Here is a 23,054-nt window from a genome sequence, read left to right as displayed (position 1 = left end):
GCCTAGGTGCCTAGAAGGGAAGAGAAAAGCCATGAAGAAGGGGTGACTGACTCCTCTCCTCCCCCAGCGTCCACCTCCCACACAGCCTGTGACAAGCTCCCCAGCTCTTTCCTAGAAGACCTTCCATATGGTATTGATTAAACTTTCGTTGGGGAAGGAAGTGTGAGCTTTTATCTGCATCTCTAACTTGCCTGGGCCGTATTGACCGGCTATGGGATATGCTGGCAGTCACAGTTGTCTTTTACGAAGCAGAGCACCCAGTGATGCTGGTTGTCATTCTGACTCTGCTGTGTGGCAGCGTAAATAGTCCCCTTTCTAACCAACCTGGTGGGAAAAGTCGATATCCCATCAGCAGAGGAGGTAAACACATCAGGAGCTGTGTCCTCTCTTCCTCCCCTGCTCTGTATTACTGCAGCTCCTGAAATGCACTCTCCCCAGTCATCAGATGCATTTGTGTCATTCACATGCACCGTGTGGCTGGCCTGTGGCTCTGGCCTGCGGGGAGGCAGCCCACGCTGGTTGGGGCCATTGTTGCGTATTCCCAGACTCAGATAATTAGAACTTTCAAATTGTCTTTCTATAGTCCGTTAACGATTCATCACCCCCCCCACACACACACACACACTTACACACCACTTTGGGCATTTAAATCTCTCTGCAGAACTTTTTGTTGTTGTTTGAAAGGCAATTCATGTAATTTAGAAAAGGTTGTGGAGAACAGATGTGAATGTGTAGCTAAGGAAAAAAAAAATCTTGAGACCGATTTTTAAGTTTTCCGGGTGTTTTGTGGATTTCAGTCTTCCTGTTGTTTCAGTGGAGGTTTTCTTTCTCTGATTGATGTGCCTCCTCGCCACACTCCATTCTGTGTTTCCTTCTCGGTCCTTTCCTATTCGGTGCTGGGCAGCCTCACCGCCCCCCCCCCCCCCCCCCCCAGGCACCTTGGCAGCGGCCAGCATCTGTAACCCTCAGGAACAGTCTATTTCTGGGGTCCTCCTGGTCTGGTTTCCCTGCCTGTCTGTATCTGAGAGCAGTGGCACCGGGTGGGAGAGAGGGAGCTGTAAAAGTGGCCCTCTTGTCAGTTGTGGGCTCTGTTTTCAGGCTCTCTAGGTTTGCATTTCTACACCTGTTACTAGATATGCGATCTTGGGCAAGTGACTTAACTTGTCCATAAACTGGGGATTTAAAAAAGAAAAAAAAAAGTGGGCCTCTCCAAACTGATTTCACAGGGTTCCCAAGTAGTTTTGAGTAAAAACTGTGTCATCTTAGCCATCCTAAGCAGAGTTGGCTCTCTGGGGGATCATCACCCTCTTCCCCAAGAGGACAGGCCTGGGTGATGCAGCCCTACCCCTCCTTTAAAAGAAAAAAGTGTACAGAGAGCAGGCTCGAGGGAAGGGAAGTGAGGATCTTTTCTCTGGCTGGTAGTGTCCTTTTCAAACAGGAAGGCCAGGGATGGACAGGTGGAAGGGACTGAAAGCAGAGGGAGGGGCAGTTAAGTACACAGGTACAGGATATGGACAAAGATGGAAAAAGAAAGCTTGCCAGTAGACAGGTGTTCTCCAGCAAACGAGGTCTTGTAGCAAAGGGAAGCAGGCCAGACGCCAGCAGAAGCTGACTGGGCCCAGCTAATCTAAGAAATTTGGGCTAGGGGGAACTAGGGGACAAAGCTGCCTTTGGGACCAGATATTTCGTGCCACATTCATACCTTGCGTGAAATTGCATACATGTGCTCAAAGGAGCTGTGGAAGGGCTGCTGCCAGTGGGTTCACCTTGTCTGCTGCACATGGGTGTGCACCTGCCGTTTGCACCCTAGAGGATGGCCTTGTCCCCCGGGGCACTGACTCAGCAAGGTGCTGAGAAGTGGTGGGCAGTCAGGGAGGTGGGAGAGGAAGAAAGGCTTCCACAGAGGAATCTCAGGAAGGGACTGGTTTGGACTGGCCTCAGGGTAGGCTAGAAATAGGAAGGTAAAAGTCCGTAGAGATGTGGAACTGCAAACAGAATCCTCATCCCTTTCTCTAGTGCTTGAGGGATATGTAATTTTCTTTAAAGACGTTATGTCCATGATTTTTAATCCTTTTATTTTTTCCTTTAGAAAAATTGAAGAGGCAGTATATTACCACCAAAGTTCTTCAAGACTACAGAAAGCTCAAGAATACAGCAGAGCAATTCTTGTCCCGAAGTGGCTACTCCGAAGTGAACCTCAGCAAACTCTTCGCTAATTGCGCTGTGAAGTGCTAGGGGAGTCCCGGAAGTGAACGAGGAGAGCTAGCTTAAGAGCACCACCACTGTGACCCTAGCTACTTTACCACATCCTCCTTTCCTCTGGGACTGTTTCATTCCTCTGCAGATGTGGATTGGGGTGGAAGGAGGGAGGAGTATTGAAGGGGGGGCGGGGGGGACAGCCAGTTTGCAAAAATATTTAATGTACCAAGCATCAGAGAAAATAAAACAACCTTTCGTATTATAATATACTGCTTTGAAACCCGACCCCATAAACCCTTTCCAAAGTCCCTGAAGACCTGCCTTCTTCCTATTTTGGACTGATTTCTAGGGGTGGAGTCTGGGAGGGAAGGGAAATTGATACTGGAGAGTGGCCGGAATGTAAGTAAGTGACCTCGCGCTTTGTTCCCGAGTATTTAACAGGTACTCCCAGAAAGAGAGATTGGTGGAGCCTAGTAGGAGCGTTAACATTTTGCCTTTTAAACATGCCAATTAAACCCGGTATAAACCCAAATGCCTCCCCAGCTGGCTTGCTCTGGAGTGGCTGTCCTTTTCAGTCTTATCTTTTATATAGATGGCGGAGGGGGGAGATTTACAGGCTTTGCACTTACTAAATAGATTAAACAGAGCTTACTTGTTTATTGAGTTGCTCCAAAGTCCAACACACACACACACTGAGCAGGTGTTTTACACTCATATTCCTTTTTTTTTTCCTTAAATAGGAAGTTGAGGTAAAGGTTTATACAACAAGAAAGCACTTTTAAAATAATTTGATAGCCTAACAACTCATTAAAGATGTACAGAAATTGGGGCAAGGATCACTGTGTCTCTGTTGTATTCAGAAAAACTGTGTGGGCTGGAGGGGATGGTTAATTAGCCTCTGCACTGTTCTTATTTCTTTAGAATGGTGCCCTCTTTGCCAGAGCAAAATGTATTTCGATATAGCTATCTTTCTTACATTATTGATAAGATGATACTAACAAAATATATCTTCCTCTGTACAACAATGCTTTATTTTAAAATATGTACCTGTGTGTTTTTATAAAAGAAAAATATTTTGTGCTTTTGACTTAAGAATAAAGGTTGCTAAAGGGAAACCAGTTGCGGTTCTTATCAGGTGCAAAGCATTGACTGGAGGTGGCAGCAAGGAGTAATGGAGACAGCAAGGCGATGCCCTTCCCCAAACCTCAGCCCTGCTTCTTTCCTAGCCACCCCCATTAAAACCCAGCTCAGAGGTACTCAGCATGATTTATTTCCAAATGTTCTGAGTAGCGTTTGGGAGAATTTCTGTGGACTGTGGGTCCTTTAAGAGATGAAACGTGCTTCCTTATACTTTTGCTCACTTGTACAGCCAAGAGCCCAATGGTGTCTCTTTCCGAAGAGCAAAGCTGGTAGCTCCAGGGAGAAGGGCACCCTACAAGAACGAAAGGTCACCATGCAGAGACCCTAGTGGAGGAAAGCTTGTTAAAGCAGTGGCCTTTGAGCCTACTTTCATCTTGCTTTGCCTTCTCTTTTCTCTCCCTTGCCCTCTCTCTTCTAGGCTCTTACCACTCCTTTCTCCTCTTTCTTTTACATACTGGTTCTGAGTAAGAAACACTTTGTTTAGGGCCCTGTCAGTTAATCAGTTATCAAGTATTCTATAGCCTGTCAGAAGTTGGAGCATCCCCAAGTCACTTCTAAAACTCGGATGTATAAATGGAGAATTATCCTGAATTTGGACATAAAGAAATTTCATTAGATGCAAATAACTCCTCACTGGTTTTTTTTGTTTTGTTTTGTTTTGTTTTTTGTCTCTGCGTCTAAATTGCAATCGTCTTGAGGGCAGGAACCATTTATATAGAAATGCATACAGGTATTTCTTAGTGCAGCTCCTGCAAAGGAGCTAATGCAGCAATTGATGTTTTCTTGTTCTGATCTGTAACTCCAGGTTAGTTAAGGAGGCTTGTCTGGGAGCCTCCTTAGGAGTCCAGAATTTTTTTGAAAGTTGAAACTGCAAGTATGGTTAAGAACTCCAGTGGATCTCTGTTGGAAGGTTGGAATATCACACAGACCCCTTTCTCTAAGAAGGTTTCTATTTGATTTTTCTTGGTTGATAACACACTGGGTAGAATGGGTGTGGAAATGCTCCCCACTTCTGTGTAAGGGAGAAGCCTACCCATGAGTGTCCAGAGGCTCCCGGGTTGTAAGCAGAAATGCTCAAAGTGAATGGCTGAAGCCAGCCCAGTTCATACTGGAGAGTGGCAGGGGCTGTCTAAAGAGGGCAGCAGAACTTCAGTGATGCCCAGAGGGACAGAGCCCAGTGTGGCCAAGTAATCCTGTTTTTCAAGAGATGGGATCCAGGAATCCAGATAGTCCATAAAGCTTCTTTATTTCAAAACATTGGCAACTAATTTTTAAAATAGAATTGTAAACACCTTGTGGGCCAGACAAAACCTCTAGGCTAGACTTAATCTGGGCCAGGTGGCAAAGGCACCCTCAAAAGAACCGTGCCTCTGAAAGGGTATTGTCTCTGTTTAATTTAGCAACTAGGGTCTGGCCTACAGCAGGGCGCATATTTATCTTGGATACAATTTGCTAACCTTCAATTCAAAGAGTATGCTCGATAAGATTCTAATTTGCCAGAAAACAGATGGAGGTAAACTCATGACTGTTGCCCAAGATGTGGGGGCTAATCAGAGTCCAGAGATTGGAGTTTGGGAGAAGATGATAAAAGGGAACGAATTCACTGTCCCTCACCACCTACCACCTCTTTCCCCCCAGCACACACACACTCGTTTGGGAGAAGATTCAAAGATGAGGAAACTCCAGAAACAGACACCCTTATCTGCGTCAGGGTTTTATGAAAAAGCAAACCAAGCCCCGGACCTTCTTGCCCGAATCCCCCGACCCCTCCATTCAATGCGCCTGTCCAAATTTGAAGCCGCTTTTTTTCCCTCTCCCTCTCTCTCCGACCGCTCACCTAAATATTTCTTAATTGAACGGTTTGCGGTGGAGCTTCCTTATAGCAGTTTAATAGATTAACTCATCTGAGCCAGCCTCAAATTTCAGATTAAAATTCCTTCATCCCCAAGGCAGCATTATCAGGTTGTTGGAGGCTGTTTTCAAACCTTGGTTTTGAATAGCAGCGGCTCTGCATTAATTTAACCACTAAGCTAATAAGTAGGTTTCGTTTTGTTATGCTAAGCTTTATTGCTTTTCTTTTGATCAGAATGGTGTTGTTGAGCAAAGCAGCAGACAAGGCATTCTTTGATGAGGGAATTAGCGCTCCATTCTTCCTCTATTATTCATAGCGCAGTGGAATATGTAAGTACCTGAGGGTGTCAAAGGAGCGCAGGTTCTATTGCAAAGTGCTCGCCTTGTTTCTCTCAATAGCTGACTATGAGATGATAAACCGCTTAATACACTGTGCTAATTGGATGAGAGCAAAAAGAGATGGGAATTAAGGCGAGGCAAAAGGAGAAAGTGCAACCAGCCTTCAATTCACTCTTTCACCACTTTAACAGCACCAAAGGAGGCACAAGCTTTCTATAAGCAGACTAGAGGTTTTGTGCAGAGATAAAATGAACGTGTTAGTGGATTCAAGTAATACACTAATTATTGCACAGTATAAATACCACTACTGGTTTTATAACAGGGAGGTAAACTTCTTTTGAGAGGGTTATAGGATTGCTTGGCAGTGGTGTAGAACCTAATAAGGGCCCAGAGTAATAACCCCCTGGATTAACAAAATTGCTGCTTGTAGAAGTATGATTCAGGCTTTTACGAAGATTTCCGGAGAATGAATAAAAATGAGTGAATGGCATTTCTTAATGTATAACTGGCAATCGCTCCCTTTTCTTTAAAGGAAAAAATGTATACTTCAAACTGGACTGTTAATCACGTCCAGGGACAACACGACTTTTTCCTTTGAAAAATGCTTCCCCCTCTTCAGGTAGCAGGTTTTCTTCTCCCCACCCCCCAGCCAGGTTGCCACCGTCAGTTAAATATGCATTTGCTCCGGGGAACTCTGTTCCAAAATACCACTTTTAGGCCCCATTTAAGGCCCCCTTCACTCAGACACACTCACTTTTGTGTATACACATACACACATGCTCACTTACACATTTTTTTTCTCTCTAAAAGCAAGTTGGCCTAACCCTTATATAATTTCCTTTCCTCTAACATCAACCCGTTTTTCCATTCTAGTAAGATCTGTGCACTCAAAACAATACTAAAAAGAGCTACATGTGCCTTGTCTTGGAATTGTAAATAAAAAACAGCAATACTCAATTGTTTGCCCCAATTGAGAGGGTGGTGGTAGTAGAAGAAATGGAGACAGGGAAAAACTGCTCGGATCCAATGCTGGGGCCAAATTTCAAGTCCCAAAGCATCTCAAACCTTCCCCTCAATGGTCGCTCTCCCTAATTCATCCACTTTCTACTTTCCTCACCGCATACCCAAGATGTCTACCCTAACCACTGTCCACAATCCATGCCACAGGGAGTTGATCACAGAAGAACACTTAGGGGCGCTTTCTGATTATACGCCAACTCTTCCCTTCTTGTCTTTCGTGGCCTCCTCCAGATCTGGCTAACCTGTCTGAAAATGTAGTAAATTAGCCTACCCATTCCCTTCACCTTCCTGCAGAGGCCCATACCGGGGCTCTCCAGCACCTCTCATCCCAAAATGCTGTGGGGGTGGCCCTGGGAAAGCAGGTGGTGGAACATTCCGCCTTGGGTGTGACAGGAGACAGCCATGCCCTGAATTGGGCTCTCCTGAACTCCCCTGGCTCCGTATGTCCTCTGCCATCGTGGAGGAGGTTTGCTTAAGGTTGGGGGTTGGGGGGGGGTGTTGGTCAGCCGCTCCCAGCATTGTGACTGCGTTCCCAGATATTGGGGCCAAATTGGGTTGCCATTCATTAATAATGCTCACAATAAGATTAAATCATTCTGGAAAATCTCATAAAATCCCCCTAAGTACGCTCCAGTGGCTCTTTCCAATCCCCATCATTCAGCACTTGGGGAGGTTTGGAAGGAGAAGAAAATTGGTTTCTTTGCTTTTAATGCTGCTTTGAAAAGATACTCAGAGTTTGTCATGCGTGACATGTCACATGTTTAATGTGGACTTGCTGGAAGTCAGGGGGTCTTTAGCGTGTGATATTTATGGGGAATATTAAGTGCAGAATGAGGTCCCTCCAGCTGGGGAAAGTTGAAAGAATAGGAGGCCCAGGACCGGTCTTGTTTGCGGCATCAGAATGACACAGGATTAAGAGTTTGTAAAACAAGGCGAGGGGTTCTCATTGGCCAGGAATAAATGTAATCCTTGGAGGTAATTTCACGCAATTTGCTTCTGCTCCATGGAAGGGTCAAATGAGAAAAAATGACTTAAAAAAGAGTTCATTAACAGGAAGAATGGTACTGTTTCTCGTATACCATCCAACTGGCAGCCTAGAGGGAAAAGGAAAAAAAAAAAGTCTTACCTCTACCTAAACAAAAAGCCAAAATCTACGGAAATTCGATATTGACCACCAAATTAAAAAAAAGAAAGTTCTTCCCCTCAGGCTCCTCTTACACCCCTCTGTCCTCTCCTCAAACTCCCGAACGTTCCTACCCACCCCAGGAAAGCGGCCTTCGCCCCGGGAGGCCCTGTGTAGTCTGGGGGTTTGAGGCACTCAGGACGTCGGGGTTCCCAGGAAAGGGGCGTGTGTTGGGAGGGGCCGAGGAGAGGTAGTCGGCGGCCCGCTCCCCACGCCCCAGGCCGGGCCCCTGCTGGGAGCGCCGCGGGAGCGAGGCCAGGGCTGGGCCGCGTGGTGATGCCCACCCGGCTGAGAGCAGCCTTTGCGCGGAAGCCCTGTCGACGCTCGGGGCGGGTCGGCGAGCCCAGGCCGCCGGGCTGGAGCGCAGCAGCTGCGGAGTGGGGTCGCCACACACCGCCCTCCCCGGCGGGCGCGGCGCCTGGTGTGTCGCTGACCTCTTCTCGACCCCGCAACCCTGCCCGGGGCCGCGGGGAAACCCGCCGGGGCCACTTCTCCTGGGCACGGCCTGAGAACACGCGCGGAGCCCCGAGCGCTCGCGCCCCCCGGCGGCTGCAGACTGGACGCCGGCGTGGCAGGGCGGCGGGTAGTCACGCAGCCACCGCTCCCTCCCACTTCCCCCCTCCCCGGCTTGCCCCTCTCCCCAAAGGTCCGGCGCGCTAATTACTGCAAATTGAAACTAATTAAGCTTCTCTTCCCTTTCCCATCACCCTGGGAGCGTTGGCGAGACCCAGCCCCCTCGGGCGGGCTTCCCCCCGAGCGGTCACTCGGAGGGGTGCAGGCAGGCCCCTGGGGAGGAAGAGTTAACGTTTCCCGCCAGGGGGAGGGGGTTACAGATTGCAAATCTGCTTGGTTCTCCTCAGGAAACCGGAGTTGTTTATATATTTTTAAAAATGTATACATTCCCCAATGCCTGGATAAGTGATGTAATGACATTTGTCGAGTTAAGATCTGCCACTTGGATACCCCTCGCTGCCTTTCTATCACTGTTCCTACGTTCTTTTCTCTCCCTCTCTCTCTCTCTCTAACCCTCGCGCGCGCGCGCAGGCACACCCTCCCTCCTCCCCGCGAGTGTACCGTGGAGCCCGCCCCCTCGGAAGCGAACTCAAGGGCTTCTCGCTCTCGCCATTACCTGTCATCTCGGACTGCGCGCTTCCTCCCTACGTGGCGCTTCCCACGAACAGCTTCCTTCGCCTTCAGAGCCAAGACTGCCGCTCGCTCCAGTTTTCTGACTCCACCATCAACACCACCTACCAACCCATCCGCCTTCGAACCCCCCGCGCCCCCACACACACCTCAGTGGCCCAGGACCCCTGGCTCCCGCACTTACGGGACCCGGGGGGGGGGGCGAGATGCGCGTGGAAGGCACCGCGGCGGCGTGCTTAACCTTGGTAGAAAACCCGGACCCCTTTGAGGCTCGGATTCAAACCAGGGGCCTCTGCCAGGGGAAGGCGCGTGTAGATAACCCCGAGAGAGTCGTGGCGCCCGGAGCCCGCCCCTGGCCCCTGGGGGCCCCCTTCCGCTGTTCCCTGAGCGCCTGCATGGAGCATTCACACTTCCTTTTGTTAAACATATAATTTTTTTTTTATTTTGAGCGTGACACTTCTCCACTAGATAGCAAGGAAAAGTGATAACAAGTACACATTACACAAAAGTACTGTACCATTGCCTTTGTCTTGAAGGATTCGGAAGCCTCTACAGTTAATAAGTTAAATAAAGGGCTTGAGTACATAAATATTTGTCTAGGGAACCCTACCGTATCTACAACACAGTAAGAATCTACAGGAGGACAAACTTTTACCATACCACGCTGAGTGCAATTGCGTTATAACATTTCAAATATACAAAGCTCTGTTCTTTTTTTTTTTTTTTTAATAACAATGGTATGTACAGAATCAATAATCACAGTTTGGTGACTTCAACAGTCCATATTCTAGCAGAGTATTTCCCTTTGGTTTGATATAAAAACCTTGGTTGGTGTATGATAAAGAAGAGAACAAGAACAAGACGCCCCTTTTCCTTTAAGTGCACTGTTAGCTATCTTACAGACTCGCTTTCCTGGCCCAGGCTTCGCGCCGGGCCCGCGCTGGGGAGATGAACTTAGAGCGCCAAAATGCTATTTAAGAAAAGAAAAGAAAAGAAAAAAGCTAACGGGGGTGGACGGGGGGGGGGGGGTGCGGGTGCGGAAGGTGTCAGGAGTAAGAGAGGTTGGGCTTTTGAATTTTTTTTTTAACTTCAATACCAGGCGTCTTAGGGAGAAGACCTCCCCAATGTTTTCAGTACAGTGAGAGCGGGAGCGTGGACGTTCGAGTTGGAGCGAGGTGGAAGGGGCAGGGGCAGTGGCATAGGCGGATGGACAGCCAGACGAGGAGGTGCCACGTCCGGTAGCGCCGAGGGCTGCCTTGTCCGCGTCCAGGCTGCTGCGAAGGTGGCTGCGCTCTCTCAGTGCCGGCTCTCTCGGGAGTGCGCTGGTCCTCTGTTTCCATTTGGTCTTGAGTGGTGCTGAGTGAGGTGACCTTTCGGGGCGCGCCCGCGGCGCGGGGGTCGGGGGCGGCCTTTAGCACACCTCCTTGCCCGTGCTGGTGCCCGGCAGGATGTTGAGCTGCGTGAGCTGCGCGGCGTGCTCCTTGGCCTTGAGCCTCAGCGCGGCTATGCTCGACGCGCGTCTGTCTGCGGCCGCCGTGGCCGGGTCGGCCAGCGCGCCCGACGCCACCGCGCCCTCCACGGCCGGCGTGGGCTGTCTCAGGAGCGCGGCCGCGGTCGACGCGCTGGTCAGGGGGGCCATGGTGGAAAAGAGCCTGCGGGGAGAGCAAACAGCGCGGTCACGGCCTCGGGAGTTGAGCGCGGCGCGCGGGCAGCGTTTCCCGTGGCCTCTCACGGGACCTGCGGCGCAGAGGGGCCCGTCCTCCAGGGGCGCGGGAACATAGGCCCCGAGGGGGCTGCGCCCTGGGGAGTAGGCGGGGGTGCGGGCGGAAGGCTGCAAGCGCGTAGACCCGGTTTTACCAAGGCAGGGAGCCCGCGGGGGAAAGAAGAAAAAAGAGAAAAAAGACCAAGGAGCCAGATACTCCCGGAGGGGCCGGAGCTGGGGAGGAGGCGAGGCCCAGTGGCGCAATACCCCAGAACCTGATTGCGCAGATTCTGTGGATTCGCTTAACAGGGGGTGAATTCCAATGCCGGGGACTCCAATTGGCCTGAAATACAATTTGCCAGGAAAGAATGTGGAGAGGAAAGAATGTGCAGAAAGTGGAGGAGACAGAGAAAAAAACGAGAAGAGAGGATCCGGAGGGGAGAGTGAAAAAGAGAAATAGGGAGGAAATGGGATTTATATATATATAAAATGATTCAGACCTAAGCTGCCGACTTTGAACCCTCTGTGAGGCTCTTTCTCGCCCGAGGTCCCCTTAGCCCTGGAAAAGCCGGCCTTGCTTGCCCGCCTTCCCGCAGACGAGCGCTGCCAGGGCCGCCCTCCCGCGCCGTGCTGCGTCGCTGGTGCCGGGCCGGTGCACGCGGGGTTGGAGTGGGGGGAACTCGCCTGGTGATTTCCGCTCGGTGGACGCCTAGGACCCGCCCGCGGCTTCGAGTCCCGGCACGGCGACACCCTCTCCCCACCACTTCTGCGCCCCTGCGGCCTCATCGCTCCAGAGAGCCCCCCGATCCGCGACCCCCGCGCACGGCGCACTACGACGATCCCCAGCCGTGGGACCCGCGCCAGCGCCGCCGCCTCCGGCCAGTGCCGGAATTACGCCGCGCGACGCGCCCACCCCCTCCGCACCGCACCGCAGACCTGCTACCACCTCGAGCCACCCCTCATCCCTCGGCCACCTCCGCGGGCCCGCGGGGCTTTTCCGGCCGCCTCCCCCAGGGGCTCTGGCTCCAGGGCCCCGCAGGGCCAACTTGAGGTTTCCAGAATTAGACTTGAGCCCATTTCTAATCGTGGAGAGACTCCTGCTCTCCTCCCCAAGTTCACCCTCCACCCCACGTGCCACCCCACCCCTCCTCCTGCCTCTCGGAATCGCCAGGTACTCCAGCTGTGGTTTGCCGGATTTCATGAGTCTCCTGTCAGAGGGGAAAATGGAGCGGGGTGGGGGTGGGGAATTGCAAGGACTTTAAATTTCTTTCCAGAGTAATGATAAAATGTGACCCGGAGGGGGCGTAACATTCCCTGGTTCCTTTAGGTAAACTGAGTCACGAACTACACTTCGATACGCTCGCTGTTTATTTTATTGGTTTGTAACAAGAAACTAATTTTACTTCGAGTCTTTAAAAAAAACTCTCTAAGATGATTTTTGTTAAGTGGCTGCGCAGTTGGATGAATCTATTATTTCTTTGTTCTCCCAAAGAGAGATCATTGAAGCTGCATTCAGTTTTATTTTCACTGCACTTTCCAACTTAATACATCCCTCCTTTGTTTCTTTGTCTATGTGATTATACAGACTTTTTATTTCATCATTCGATGTTCATTTAAAGGAAGGGAGTTATAATATACGATGAGCTGTTTCTTTTATTTCGTTGTCTTGTGCCGCTGTGGGGGTCGGGAGTTGCACATATGGGAGTATCGTTGGCAGCGGGTCACTTGAGTGACAAAGAAGATAGATTCTGGGAAAGAAAAAACAATTCCCTGCACCCAAAGACCCGTGGCTCCAGGGCTCCTGTGGGGACCAGGGCTGTGTTTCTCAGGCTACCAGGGTTTGGGGCATGAGGAAGGAATTGCGCAAAACTTCAAAAGTCATCCCTGCTCTGTGGCCCACACCTGTATGCATTTACCCGAATATCACCTATGGTGGGTGTTGTTGCTGCCTTCAAATGGCACTTTTGCAACTTCCATGGAACACTACTGGTTATCACAGTTGTTACTGTCTCTGCTCTCCCGTTTCTGCTCACTCCCAAGTCATTCCCTTCAAGACCCACATTTTTTAAACAAAATTAGACAGTATTTTCTTTGGCTAGGTGGCTGAGATTAAGCCAAAGAGAAAAGAGAGGTGTGGCCCCTGCCTGTCTCCTGCTTCCTCCCTAACCCCAACCTAGGTGTGTGTGCCTGAGAGACGGAAAGACTTCCCGAGGCCGCACATTACCTGCCAAACGCCGGGCTGATGAAGGCCGGGTGCCGGAACACGGCGGCTCCGAGGAAAGTGCTCAGGCCCAGCGGTGCCCCACTGGGCGGCAAGCTGGCCGAGCCCGGGGGTGGAGGTAGGCTCGGGAAGGCGGCGGCGGCAGCAGCGGCGGCGGCCGTCCAGGCCGAGTCGAGCGCGGGGTGGTGTGGCGGGAAAGGGCTGGCGTCCAGGTAAGGGCTGAGCGGGTGTGTGGCCGACAGTGGCCCGGGAAAGGGTAGCCCCGGGGGATGGGTCTGCGCGCCCGCCTTCTCCCGCTTGCGCCACTTGGCCCGGCGGTTCTGGAACCAGACCTATAAGGCGGAGAAAAGCCGGGGTCCGCGCGGCTCCTGGCCTGGCCCGGCGCTCCGGGCGCGCACCCGCTCCCTCCCCTGGCCCTGCGGGCGGCGGGCCGCTCCTCCTTCCCACCTTGGTCCGCACCCACTTCGCCCCTCTCTGGTCTGAATTTGTTCTCGGACACATCTGGGGCCAAATGGAAGGTGAAATAGGGCTCCAACCTAAAGCCAGCGGGCAACGCAGGACAAGCAAGCCCTTCGCAGTGGGTACTCCAACTGGCCCGATTCCTTTCCAAGTTTAAGAAAAGCGGACCTTTCCTTAAGGTGCTTGGGGACCAGGAAATCAACGTTCAAATGTCTGCGCTCCCAGTTGCTTGCTGTGCGGCTTTAAGCGGGTCACTTAAATCTCTCTGAACCTCGGTTTTCTAATCTGTAAAATGGGGATAATAAAACTTCACTCCTAAGAGTACTATGAAGATCATTAGGAAGATGACTAAGATAAGGCACACTTTCAATGAGGGCTCTCAGGAATGGGCAGTCACCGGGAGATGAATGACACCAGCTATTTTCACGTCTACCCAAGAGCTGGTAAAATCCCTACCCCTGTATTGAAAAGAGAAGGGGGAGGCAGTTCATTTATTCTTTCCAGGACATCTTCAAACACTATTCTGGGTGCTGGGGCTTGGGGAGGGTGGGAAGGAGGGAGCAAGGCTGGCAGTAATTAGCAAGCAAACATACATTTTAGGAGGTCAGTTCTCCATGAAATGAAATATGGGGTACACCGCCTGCTATCCGCAGGGGCTCTATGCAGGCCCGTGTCCATGCAGGAAAGCCCTGACTGCAAGGACCAGGTATGTAGCAAGACCTCAGCACATAAAGATGAGAGTACAGGATGCGTGTGGACTTCTCAAACCTTCAGAGCTAACAGGTCCTTTATTTCCTTTCAGGGATGTAGACTAAATTAAATTTAGAGTTCTAGGCTTGGGGGAGGTTTTCAGCACAAGGTATCTTCCTAATTGTTAATAGAAAGCAGTTTTTTTAGTAGAGACCTTTACCTGAAACCATGGCAGCTACCATCATCTAAAAATAACCCTGGCAGCAGGGAATTATTTTTATGTGACCTGCTCATCACACCCACATCTGAGAAGATATGCTCCTGCTCCCCTGAAGGCATTATTTTTAGGGCTGGGTTTATACCTGCACACCAGTCTAAAAATTAAGAATGAATTCCAGGGCTATGCAGAGTTATATTAAATATACAATGTCAATTATCTGGGAGGAATATATATTTTTAATTTTAGAAGACATTCGTGTCTTTCAAATGTACACCAGGGGGGTTCGTCATTACCAGCACTAGCATCTAAGCTTGGTTTGACTTTTAAACAGCCACCTAGGGCAGAGCAAACTAACAATCCAAATCGGCTGACTTTTAAAAATTCTGCTAAAAAGGGGCCATCCGTAACACCCCATAGCCCTGACGTAATCTATCGGGGAATTGCAGAAATACTCCAGTGTGGAATTCAGAGGTCTGAAAAAGTAAGACTGTAGATGGGACCGAGTTGGGTGGGCAGCTTTTGTGTATCCAAATCTGTCTAGACAAGAATATCCGCCACTCCTCGAATACAGTCAGAGGAGTAAAGGGCTGGAAACTGGGGCCAGTGGAGGCAGAATGCCCTTAAAGAACGTGGAAACCTTTCACAGACGGATCCTCTCTCCCAGCTCAACTGCAATTATCAAGATGTCCCCCTGCAATTCCTCATTATTGAATTAATACCTCTGAGGCCCCCCAAAGGTAAACGAAAGGACTCTAATAATTCATATTCACTTAATTACATCTTCTCTAGTGAATAGGGGGAGAGGAGAAGGGGAGGGGGCGCCCTCTTTCTTTTTAAAAGTTATTTAACTTTCCCACGACTCGTTCCCCTGAGCTGAAAATACGGAGTTGCTGTCACATCTCTGTTTGACAATGGAGAAATGTGTCAACAAAAAGGAGGGGACAGGCCTCATCATTAGCCCTCTAATGCAAGAAGCTGTTGTGTATTAAATGAGCCATATGGAATTTATTGTGCTTTATCAGCGCTTGATTTTGACTGTAAAGTGATTCACTCAGCTCCTAACCCAGGGACATCTGTTTTCTGTTGGCCACCAGGGCTGCCCAGTGTTGATCGTCTCTTTGGTTATGAGGCCTGGGTTCGGAAATGCACTCTGGTATGGGGCTGCAAACACCTTTAATAGCATTGCACTCACTCCCTATTAGATCAATGTGGGCTCATTGCTATAAAAAATGGGAAATCAAATAGCATTAGCCAGCTCCTTGTGCGGGCGGAGGGGAAATCAAACAGCATTTTGCCTTCAAATGGCCCTGTTTGTTCTAGCACTAAGTGGGCTTTTATGAAGCCCGATTGGAGACTTAATCGCAGCCAAATACCTGCTTGGAGCTGAGCGGATTTGTCTAACAACCAAATCCATGCTCCATCCCATTATTTCAATCGGGAGAAGTCGGGCTGTGGATTGTTGCCTCTAAAGGCTGAGGGACTGGGAGCTCCTGAATGGCATGCAGTCTCTGAGACCCTAGAAACCCCTGTTCTGACCCTGGAGTCCTTCCTTAGACACCCAAACCCAGAAAAATTCCTCTGCCACCTCCCAAGCTGACCCAGGCACAGTCTTAATTTTTTAAAATACCTTATTTTTTTTGCACGTGAGTGCCTGGCTCTATTTTTCTGATTCTGCTTCTCTTCATTTTACAAAGGGGTCTCATCCCACTCATCCCCACCCCCACCCAGGAATCCATCTCTCTCTCTCTCTCCCTCCCCCAGTCTGCTGCAGCCCTCCCCCCTCCCTTCCTTCCTCTCTGCTGTGCAGCTCACCTGGACTCGGGCTTCAGTCAAGTCCAGCCTCATGGCCAGTTCCTCCCTATAAGAAAGTAGCACACAGACAGGAAGTCACTGCAAGCCCCAGCAGCCCCCTCGCAGCCACCTTCCCCACCTCTATAAGGACCTTCCCCAGCTGCGTGCCCCCACCCCCAACACAGGGGCCCTTAGGCCCTTTACCCTCGGATGCCTTCTATCTGGTGGAAAACCCCAAAACCCACAGGTGGCCAGATCAAGGCTATTTATACTTTAATATATTATATTATATACCAGATTCAAGTATTACACGGGGGAGGGGGCGCTTCTTGAGTCTATAAGTCTACAAGACTGGGCACACGGATTCTCTCTTATAAGCGAGGCACGCACCACACACTCTCACACACACAAATGCTTATAACCTGTTTTGTCCCAATATTAGCTGGGGGAAGATCTCAGCCCTCAATTTAAAAAACAAAATCACCTTCTTCATTTCTTTCTGCCTTTATCTTTTAAAAATATTCTCTTCCCCCCTCCTCTTCTCTCTTTCCAGCGCTCTGCCTTTCCCTCCATCTTACTCTCCCCCGCCTTCCTCCCTCCCTCTCCCCCTTAGGTCACACTCCCCATTACCCTCTGGAGATATGTTAAGCTTGTTAAGAGTTCAGTGGGGTAATTTTTCGATTAAACAAAATTCTGCGCACCTCCTGACTCCAGTGCCCACTGCAAACCCTGCCCATCTCAGGGGAAGTCAATTTAGCTGAAACCCTACCCCGTCATTGCGGTTATTACTGCGACAATTAAGGCAAATAGGAAACCATTAAGATGCTGTAAAACGGCTTACGACCTGTTTACCGAAAATATGAGCGCTCGGAGAATAATTGGCTCTCCCCTCGCTAATATGAAAGAGCGGAGGTTTGCGCGAGCCTGGGAGCCGGGGCTGCGCTGCTGGCAGGCCCGGTCTACATCTGAAATATCAGGGCCGGGAAACGGGTCGCCTGAGCGCTTTGCGGTACCCTCTGCTACAGCGAGGATGAGCACATCGAAACCGGCACCCGTGGCTGGCTCAGGGCGGGTGCAAAGGGGCCCTAATCCCAGGGCCCAGATGATGTGGGGTGAGGCCGAAGAGGAGCTGTTCCACCTCATTTATTTTGGTTGCCCCGGGAGAAACTAAAACAGGGCAGAATTGGAAACCAACTGACACCAACTCATTTATGATAAATGCAAAAACCCAGTGGGCCAAATAGCTATTTGATAGCACACTCCGATTTTTTTGATTTCCCTTTTTTTAAGATAAGGAAGAGACCGGGTGACACAGGGGAGAACTAAGTTTAGCTCAAGGAATGACCCAGTTTAGGGCCCTCGCCCCATATTAAATCCATTCTTTTCTGCTTCTGGTTAGGAGAGGGTTTGGCATTTGCAAGACCACTTTGGAGTTGGCTCGGGTCTCCTGAGCCCTAGGCAGAGATTTCTTCTCCGGTTCAAAGGAGCGCGCAGCTTTCCGTTTCTAAAACGCACATTGAAAAGCTGCACACGTCTCCTGCGAAGGAGCTGCCCGGGCCTTGCAGACACTCGCCCCTTTCTCCCTCCCAAATAGGGGACGTTTGCCCTAACCCTGGCTCCTCGCCTGAGCCCAGACCACGGCCCTGGGGTGAGAGAGGAAGGCCCCCAGCCGAGCGGGCGCCATAGGTCGGCTGAATAAGCCGGGACCCAGGTTCTCATTCATCTCACAGGCACATCCTTCTCAGAAAAACTGGGGCGAGTGGGAAGTGGAGCGTGACCAGGCCTAACACCCAGCTTCTTGGACACCCGTTCAAAGAGGAAAATCCCTCCCCACCCCCCACGCCCCCAGCTGCTTGGTCTACTGCTGCCCAGGCACCCAGCAATCATTGTCTACTCCTGTAAACCCGTTTACATTAAACGCACTCTGGGTTTAATGTGTGTGTGGTGATGGGGGGGTGGGGGGTGGAGGGGCTGGGAGTGGAGAGAACAGATCCGAGAGGAGAAGGCCCTGGCTGGGCTGCCCCTCAGGTGTACAGACACCAAATCCCAAAGTCCCGACTTCCTCGGGCTATTTCAGGAGTCCTCAAACCACAGGACCGAAATCTTTTAAAAGCCTTGTCCGCAGGCGCGGGCTCCAGCTTCACTGAGGAAAGCGTAACTGATACCCAGCAGAGTCCGGGACACCCGGCGCGGGTGGAGAGCGCGCAGCATAGCCGCCCAAAATAGCCGCTGCTCTGCCCCGGAGGCCAGCGCGGGCAGCGTTTCTCGCGCCTCGCCTGGGGCCTGGCCCGGTCCGAGCTCCCGGGAACGTGCGTGCGTGCGTGCGTGTGTGTGTGTGTGTGTGTGTGTGTGTGTGTGTGTGTGTGCATCTCCACGGTGGCGCGTTCGGCACTCTTTGGAGAGGCTGTTCCTTTTTCTCTCTAACTAAAACTTGGAATTTGAAAGAAAGAAAAAAATTGGAGAGGGCTAGGGAAAGAAAGGAATCTTCCCAGTCTAAACTTAAAGCCTGGGATGGGGATGGGGGATGGGCAGTTTGGGTAAGCAGGGGCGGGTGTGTTGGTGGTGGGGGGTGGGGCGCGCCTCTTCCGAGTCCACGAGCGAAGTCCCTTGCCCCCAGGCCCTGGCTCCTGCCCGCCCCTCTTCCCTCTCCGGGACCCTTCCGCGCCCTCGGCCGCTGCCGTCGGGACCACCCTGCGCGCGTACCTGGTGAAGACGTCTGGGTAGTGCGTCTTCTGGAAGGCCCGCTCCAGTTCCTCCAGCTGGTAGCTGGTGAACGTGGTGCGGTAGCGCCTCTGTTTGCGCTTCAGCAGCCCCTCCTCCGAGTCGCTGCCCGCAGACAGGCACACGCTGTCCTCGCCGTCCTTGCCCTCAGCGTCCTCCGGGTGCAGCAGCAGCTCCTCCTTGGGCGACAGCTCCCCGCCCTCGGCGGCCACAGCGGCAGCGGCGGCGGCGGCGGCCACGGCGCCGGTGGCGGCCACCGCGCAGCGCCGGGGCTCCTTAAGCAGCGCGCGGGCATCGTCCTCCAGCAGCTCCTCTTCGTCGTCCTCCAGCAGCTCCTCTTCCTCGTCCTCGTCTTCCTCGTCCTCCAGCAGCTCTTCCTCGTCATCCTCGGCGCCCGCGCCGCCAACTGCCGCCGGGGCGCCGCTGGGGCGCTCGTCCGGGTGCGCCGCGCCCCCCGGGCCGCCCAGCTCGTCCAGCGCGGGCGGCGGCGGCACGAAGGGCGCCCCGTTCTCGCGGTACGACTTGCTGCGGCTGATGCTCACCTGAGGCGCCTGGCTGATCTTGAGCGTGTCCCAGGCCGCGGCGGCCGCGGCCGCGGCGGCCACAGCGGCCCCCGCGCCGTCCGGCCGCTCCCCGGGCCGCGCGCTTGGTGGCGGCGGCGGAGGGGCCTCCCCCCGCGGGCCCGCAGTGGCCGTGGCCGCCGCCGCTGCCGCCGCCGCCGCCGCCGCTGCCGCCGCGGCACCCTGGAGGAGGCGGCCCCCGCCCGGGCCGTACAGGCGCCGCAGCTTGGGCGGCAGGTGCAGCTCTGCCTCGAACGGGGCGCTGCTGCCCTTGGGGGAGCCTGCGGGCAAGGGAGAGCGGTCAGCGGCAGCCGACCAAGGGCCCCGCCTGAGCCGCCCGCGGCAGAGTCTCTGCCCGGGGCCGGCCGGTCACTGCCCTCTCCGCGCCCCGGAGCCGCCACGCGCTGCCCCGAGCCACCCCACTCCGACCCCATCGCCTCCTTCCCCACTTTTCTTGCTCGTTCTTTTCCTTTATATTGTTCGCTCCCTCTCTTTTCTTTGCTCATTTCCTTTCCCCCTTCTCTCACCTTCCCTCCCTTCCTTCTTTCCTTCTCCCTCTCTCTCCTCTATTTCCTTTCTTCTTTGCCTCTCTTCCCTTTATTTTATTCTATTTTTTCTTGCGTTCCCTCTTTTTTTTTCTCTCCCCTCTCTCTCTTCAAGACTTTCCACATCTCTTCCCCCCTTCTCTTCCCTTTCCTTCCCTTCTCTTGTGCGCTCCCCACCCCCTCTCCTTCCTTCTTCCTCTCTTTCCCCTTGCCCTCTTTCCCACATTTTTTCCCTTCCAATTTCGGGACAAGGGAGAATCTGAAAACATTCGACAACTTTTCAAAAACCACTGCCACTGGGAAAACTTTTCGCGCGACCTTTGCCCACCGCTCCGCCGCAGGGGCCCCAGCTGGCGAGAGGGGCGCTGCCCCGCAGGCGACCCCTGCGGGGGGCGGGGGGAAGCGGCCGGGTGCCCAGAGCGCCAGCCGCTCTCCAACAGCCCACAGCGGGAGGGGTTGGGGGCTCCCTGCACAAAAAGGCAAAAAAAAGAAAGAAAGAAAAATCATCCTGGCGAAAACAGGCTCGGAAAGGCCTAGGGTGGGGGCGGAGAGGGGGTGCAACAGGCACAGGCCGCTACTTCCCTTCGAGGAAGTGCCTGGCACAGGTGCCACTGTGGCTAAAAAGGGAAAAGTCAGTTTTATTTTGAATGGCCCCTTCTCCGCGGTCCCCGCCTTTCTTCCAAGTGGCGCTAAGGCTGGACCGCTGGTTGTCGGATTTTAAAAGAAACCAACGATTCTTGTCCTGCCAGACCTCTGCACCCAGCTCAAGGCTAAAGTTGAGCGTAACAGGTTCGCGGCAAAAGGACAGTTGCTCTGGAATTTTTAATTTTAGAAAAAAGTCAGACCTTTTAAGCAACATTTCAACGGCTCAACTCTATTTAAAAAATAACATAGCAGAGAAAAAATAGCCACCCAGAAGCCTCACATTTCATACATTTCAAGTATAATAAGGAACATTTGGGGAATCCCAGGGAGATGCTTTCTGCAAAGCTGGGGTTTAAAAGGTCACAAGTAATCTACAATCGGAAAAAACAAACAAACAAACAAACAAAAAACCCACAAATCCACCGCGTATAAAAAAATCCTCCAAAGAGGAAAGGCCAAAGCTCACCCTGCTTGGAGACCCCCTATCACCAGGCTTTCCTGTCTTCACCAAGTTGATGTTACTATTTCTAATCTGTCGCCTCTCTTCAGAGCACACCCAAAGCCATCAAAGGGGACATTTAAACGACCTAACGACCAACATAGAAACCCTAAGGCCCCCGCGGAGCGAAGCGCGCCTCTGCTTCTGGCAACGGAGAGGGAAGGAGAGACAGCCCCTGACGAGATGCTTACCGCTCTCTGAGGCACCAGGCCTCTCTCAGAGTTGTCCCCTCTCCTCCCTCCGTCTCTAGCTTAACAACCTGAGGCCCCCAGACTCCCAAACATCCAATATCGAACATTCAAACCAATGCTCAGCGCCCTTTGCAGGTGCCTGGCGGGCGGTACCTTACCTTGCACGGCCTTTTCCTGGTCGGCGCGGCCGGCCAGCGGGGCGGGCAAGCTCTGCGCAGCTCCCAGCAGCCGCATCTTGCACGGGCTCCTCCGGCCCAGAATGCTGTCGATGCAGTAGGAGGAGAGCAAAGTTGGAGATTTACTTTTGCACTCGGGCCTCTCAGAGCAGCCCTCCTCCTGGTACTGATTGCTCATGGTTGGGGCTTTTTCCCTGGACGCAGAGAGTCGGCTGCTGGCTGCCTCTCCCGGCGGCGCGTGGGATGGAGGGGTGTGTGTTGGGGGGATGGGGTTAGACGGCTGGTATTTAACGGATAGTATTGCGATCTTTGTGCCTCTCTGTTTCCTCGGTTGCCGGCTGCCGGCTCCCGCCCTGCCCGCTGCGCGAGCTCGCCCTCTCGGCGCTCAGGACAAGAGGTAACAAGTGTAGTGAGCCGCGGGCGCAGAGCGCTGGAGTCTCTCTCCTCCACGTGCTGAGAGGCGCTCTCTGATTGGTTCTGGCCAGAGGCCGGGCTGCGTTGGGCTTCGGGCGGAGTGCAAAGCCCGGACTGGATTCCAGAAAGGGGGTGGGAGGGAGCAGCGGGCACGCACCAGCATCAATTTTGTTTTGTTTTCTTTTTTTTCTTCTTGTTTTCAACTAATAACTTTCCAAGTTCGTCATCCCCTTCCTGTAGCTCCTCCTTGAATACTTTAGGGTGGGCTCGAGGCTCTAGAGCATTCGAATGCCAGGCCTGTGCGTGCCACCTGGGAGGCGTGCGCCCTTTTCACCAACGGGAAGACCTCGTTGCCTGCAGGAGAGGCCTTGAGGCTCAGATTCGGACCGACCTGGCACTGTTCAAAGCCAGTCTTGCGTTGGCAGGGCAGCGTCTCGACCCCGGGCGCTCGATCGCCGTCCTCTCTATAGGCCCGACGGGCTCCCAAGGTGCCAGGGGGATGGCTGCAAGCAAACATCTGGCGTCTGGGCGTTTTCTCTCTGCCTTGCGCTATTTGTCTTCACCCTGAGACCGGCTGTTGCTCTCTTGTTAGTAGCGCCCCCCGCCCCCCCACCCCTTTCCCCTCTGTCTTTAACTCTGGAGCGGGAAACTGGCCCCTTAGAGACAAAGCTGTGCCACAGGCGCGCGGCCTGCCCTAGATTACCTAGGGGGCGGAAAGAGACAGGAGAGTGTCAGCCGCGAGGTGGGGCGGCTGGGGACCCGGCGGGGTTCGGACTGGTCTTCTTTCCGGACTGGCCTCCCTCTTCTCCTCACAAGTTCGTGTCTGTTGGTTAGGCCGCCACCCCGAGGCTGGACGGCCTCGCATCGCGCCCGGGTAGGGGAACCTGCGGGTGGCCTTCAGGGCCCCAGAATGGAAGGGACCCAAGTTTGGCTTCAGCCAAACCTAAGCGCCTACAGTTTTCCCGAATTCTTTGGACCTGGCTCCCTTTAGCCAAGGGGAGGGAGGTGAGCCTGAGGGCAGAGCGCCTTTCCTCCGGGAAAGGCATCCAGGGCTGAGGGCCGAGACCTAACCTCGATTTAAGTTGGGCCAGAGCGGGGTGAGGGGCTGGCCCGGGCGCCCTCCCCGCTTGAATGCTGGGCCCGAGGGGGAGCCGGGGGCCCGGTCACAGGCGGAGCAGGGGCGAGAGGGGGGTGGTGGTGGGTGGGAGAGGCCGGGGAGGGGGAATCCACGCCAGGTTTTCCTCTCTCAACCCCTTCAATGTGTCAAAGCGAAAAGCGGTTTACAAAGGATTATACTTGAATCACTTACAGTCAGTATTTAAAAATACAAGATGCATAACGGGAT

At 52.8% G+C, this 23,054-nt stretch overlaps 2 protein-coding genes across 3 annotated transcripts in view; one reads left to right on the top strand and one right to left on the bottom strand.

The window, feature by feature from the left end:
- Nucleotides 1-3,640, top strand: part of POLA1 (DNA polymerase alpha 1, catalytic subunit) — a 381,691-nt gene extending 378,051 nt beyond the window's left edge. Inside the window, exon 36 of one of the 2 annotated variants that reach the window (XM_077145414.1) lies at nt 2,090-3,640. In XM_077145414.1, the coding sequence (XP_077001529.1) occupies nt 2,090-2,235 (146 nt within the window). In that variant the 3' untranslated portion in view covers nt 2,236-3,640. The remainder of the gene's footprint in view (nt 1-2,089) is intronic. The other variant, XM_077145413.1, reaches the window with a different exon arrangement.
- Nucleotides 3,641-9,327: 5,687 nt separating this feature from the next.
- ARX (aristaless related homeobox) lies at nt 9,328-21,686 on the bottom strand. The gene is made up of 5 exons (XM_077145263.1): nt 21,278-21,686; nt 18,662-19,520; nt 15,980-16,025; nt 12,802-13,130; nt 9,328-10,527 (listed from the first exon to the last, which is right to left on the bottom strand). The coding sequence occupies exons 1-5, from the start codon at nt 21,471-21,473 to the stop codon at nt 10,287-10,289; spliced, it is 1,671 nt and encodes a 556-aa protein (XP_077001378.1). The 5' UTR covers nt 21,474-21,686; the 3' UTR covers nt 9,328-10,286.
- Between the last annotated feature and the right edge of the window lie 1,368 nt (nt 21,687-23,054).

The sequence above is a fragment of the Tamandua tetradactyla genome, chromosome X (genome assembly GCF_023851605.1).
Source record: "Tamandua tetradactyla isolate mTamTet1 chromosome X, mTamTet1.pri, whole genome shotgun sequence".
NCBI lineage: Eukaryota > Metazoa > Chordata > Mammalia > Pilosa > Myrmecophagidae > Tamandua > Tamandua tetradactyla.
Note: the sequence above shows the minus strand (reverse complement) of the source record. Positions and strands in the feature narration are given on the sequence as shown.

Bases quoted from the DNA above. Each gene is read 5' to 3' on its own strand.
- ARX (XM_077145263.1), bottom strand. From the start codon at position 21,473: ATGAGCAATCAGTACCAGGAGGAGGGCTGCTCTGAGAGGCCCGAGTGC. The intron at 19,521-21,277 runs GTAAGGTACCGC...CCTTGCCCGCAG, and splicing joins CCAGGAAAAGGCCGTGCAAG to GCTCCCCCAAGGGCAGCAGC. The intron at 10,528-12,801 runs GTAATGTGCGGC...CTCTCCCCGCAG, and splicing joins ATCAGCCCGGCGTTTGGCAG to GCTCTTTTCCACCATGGCCC.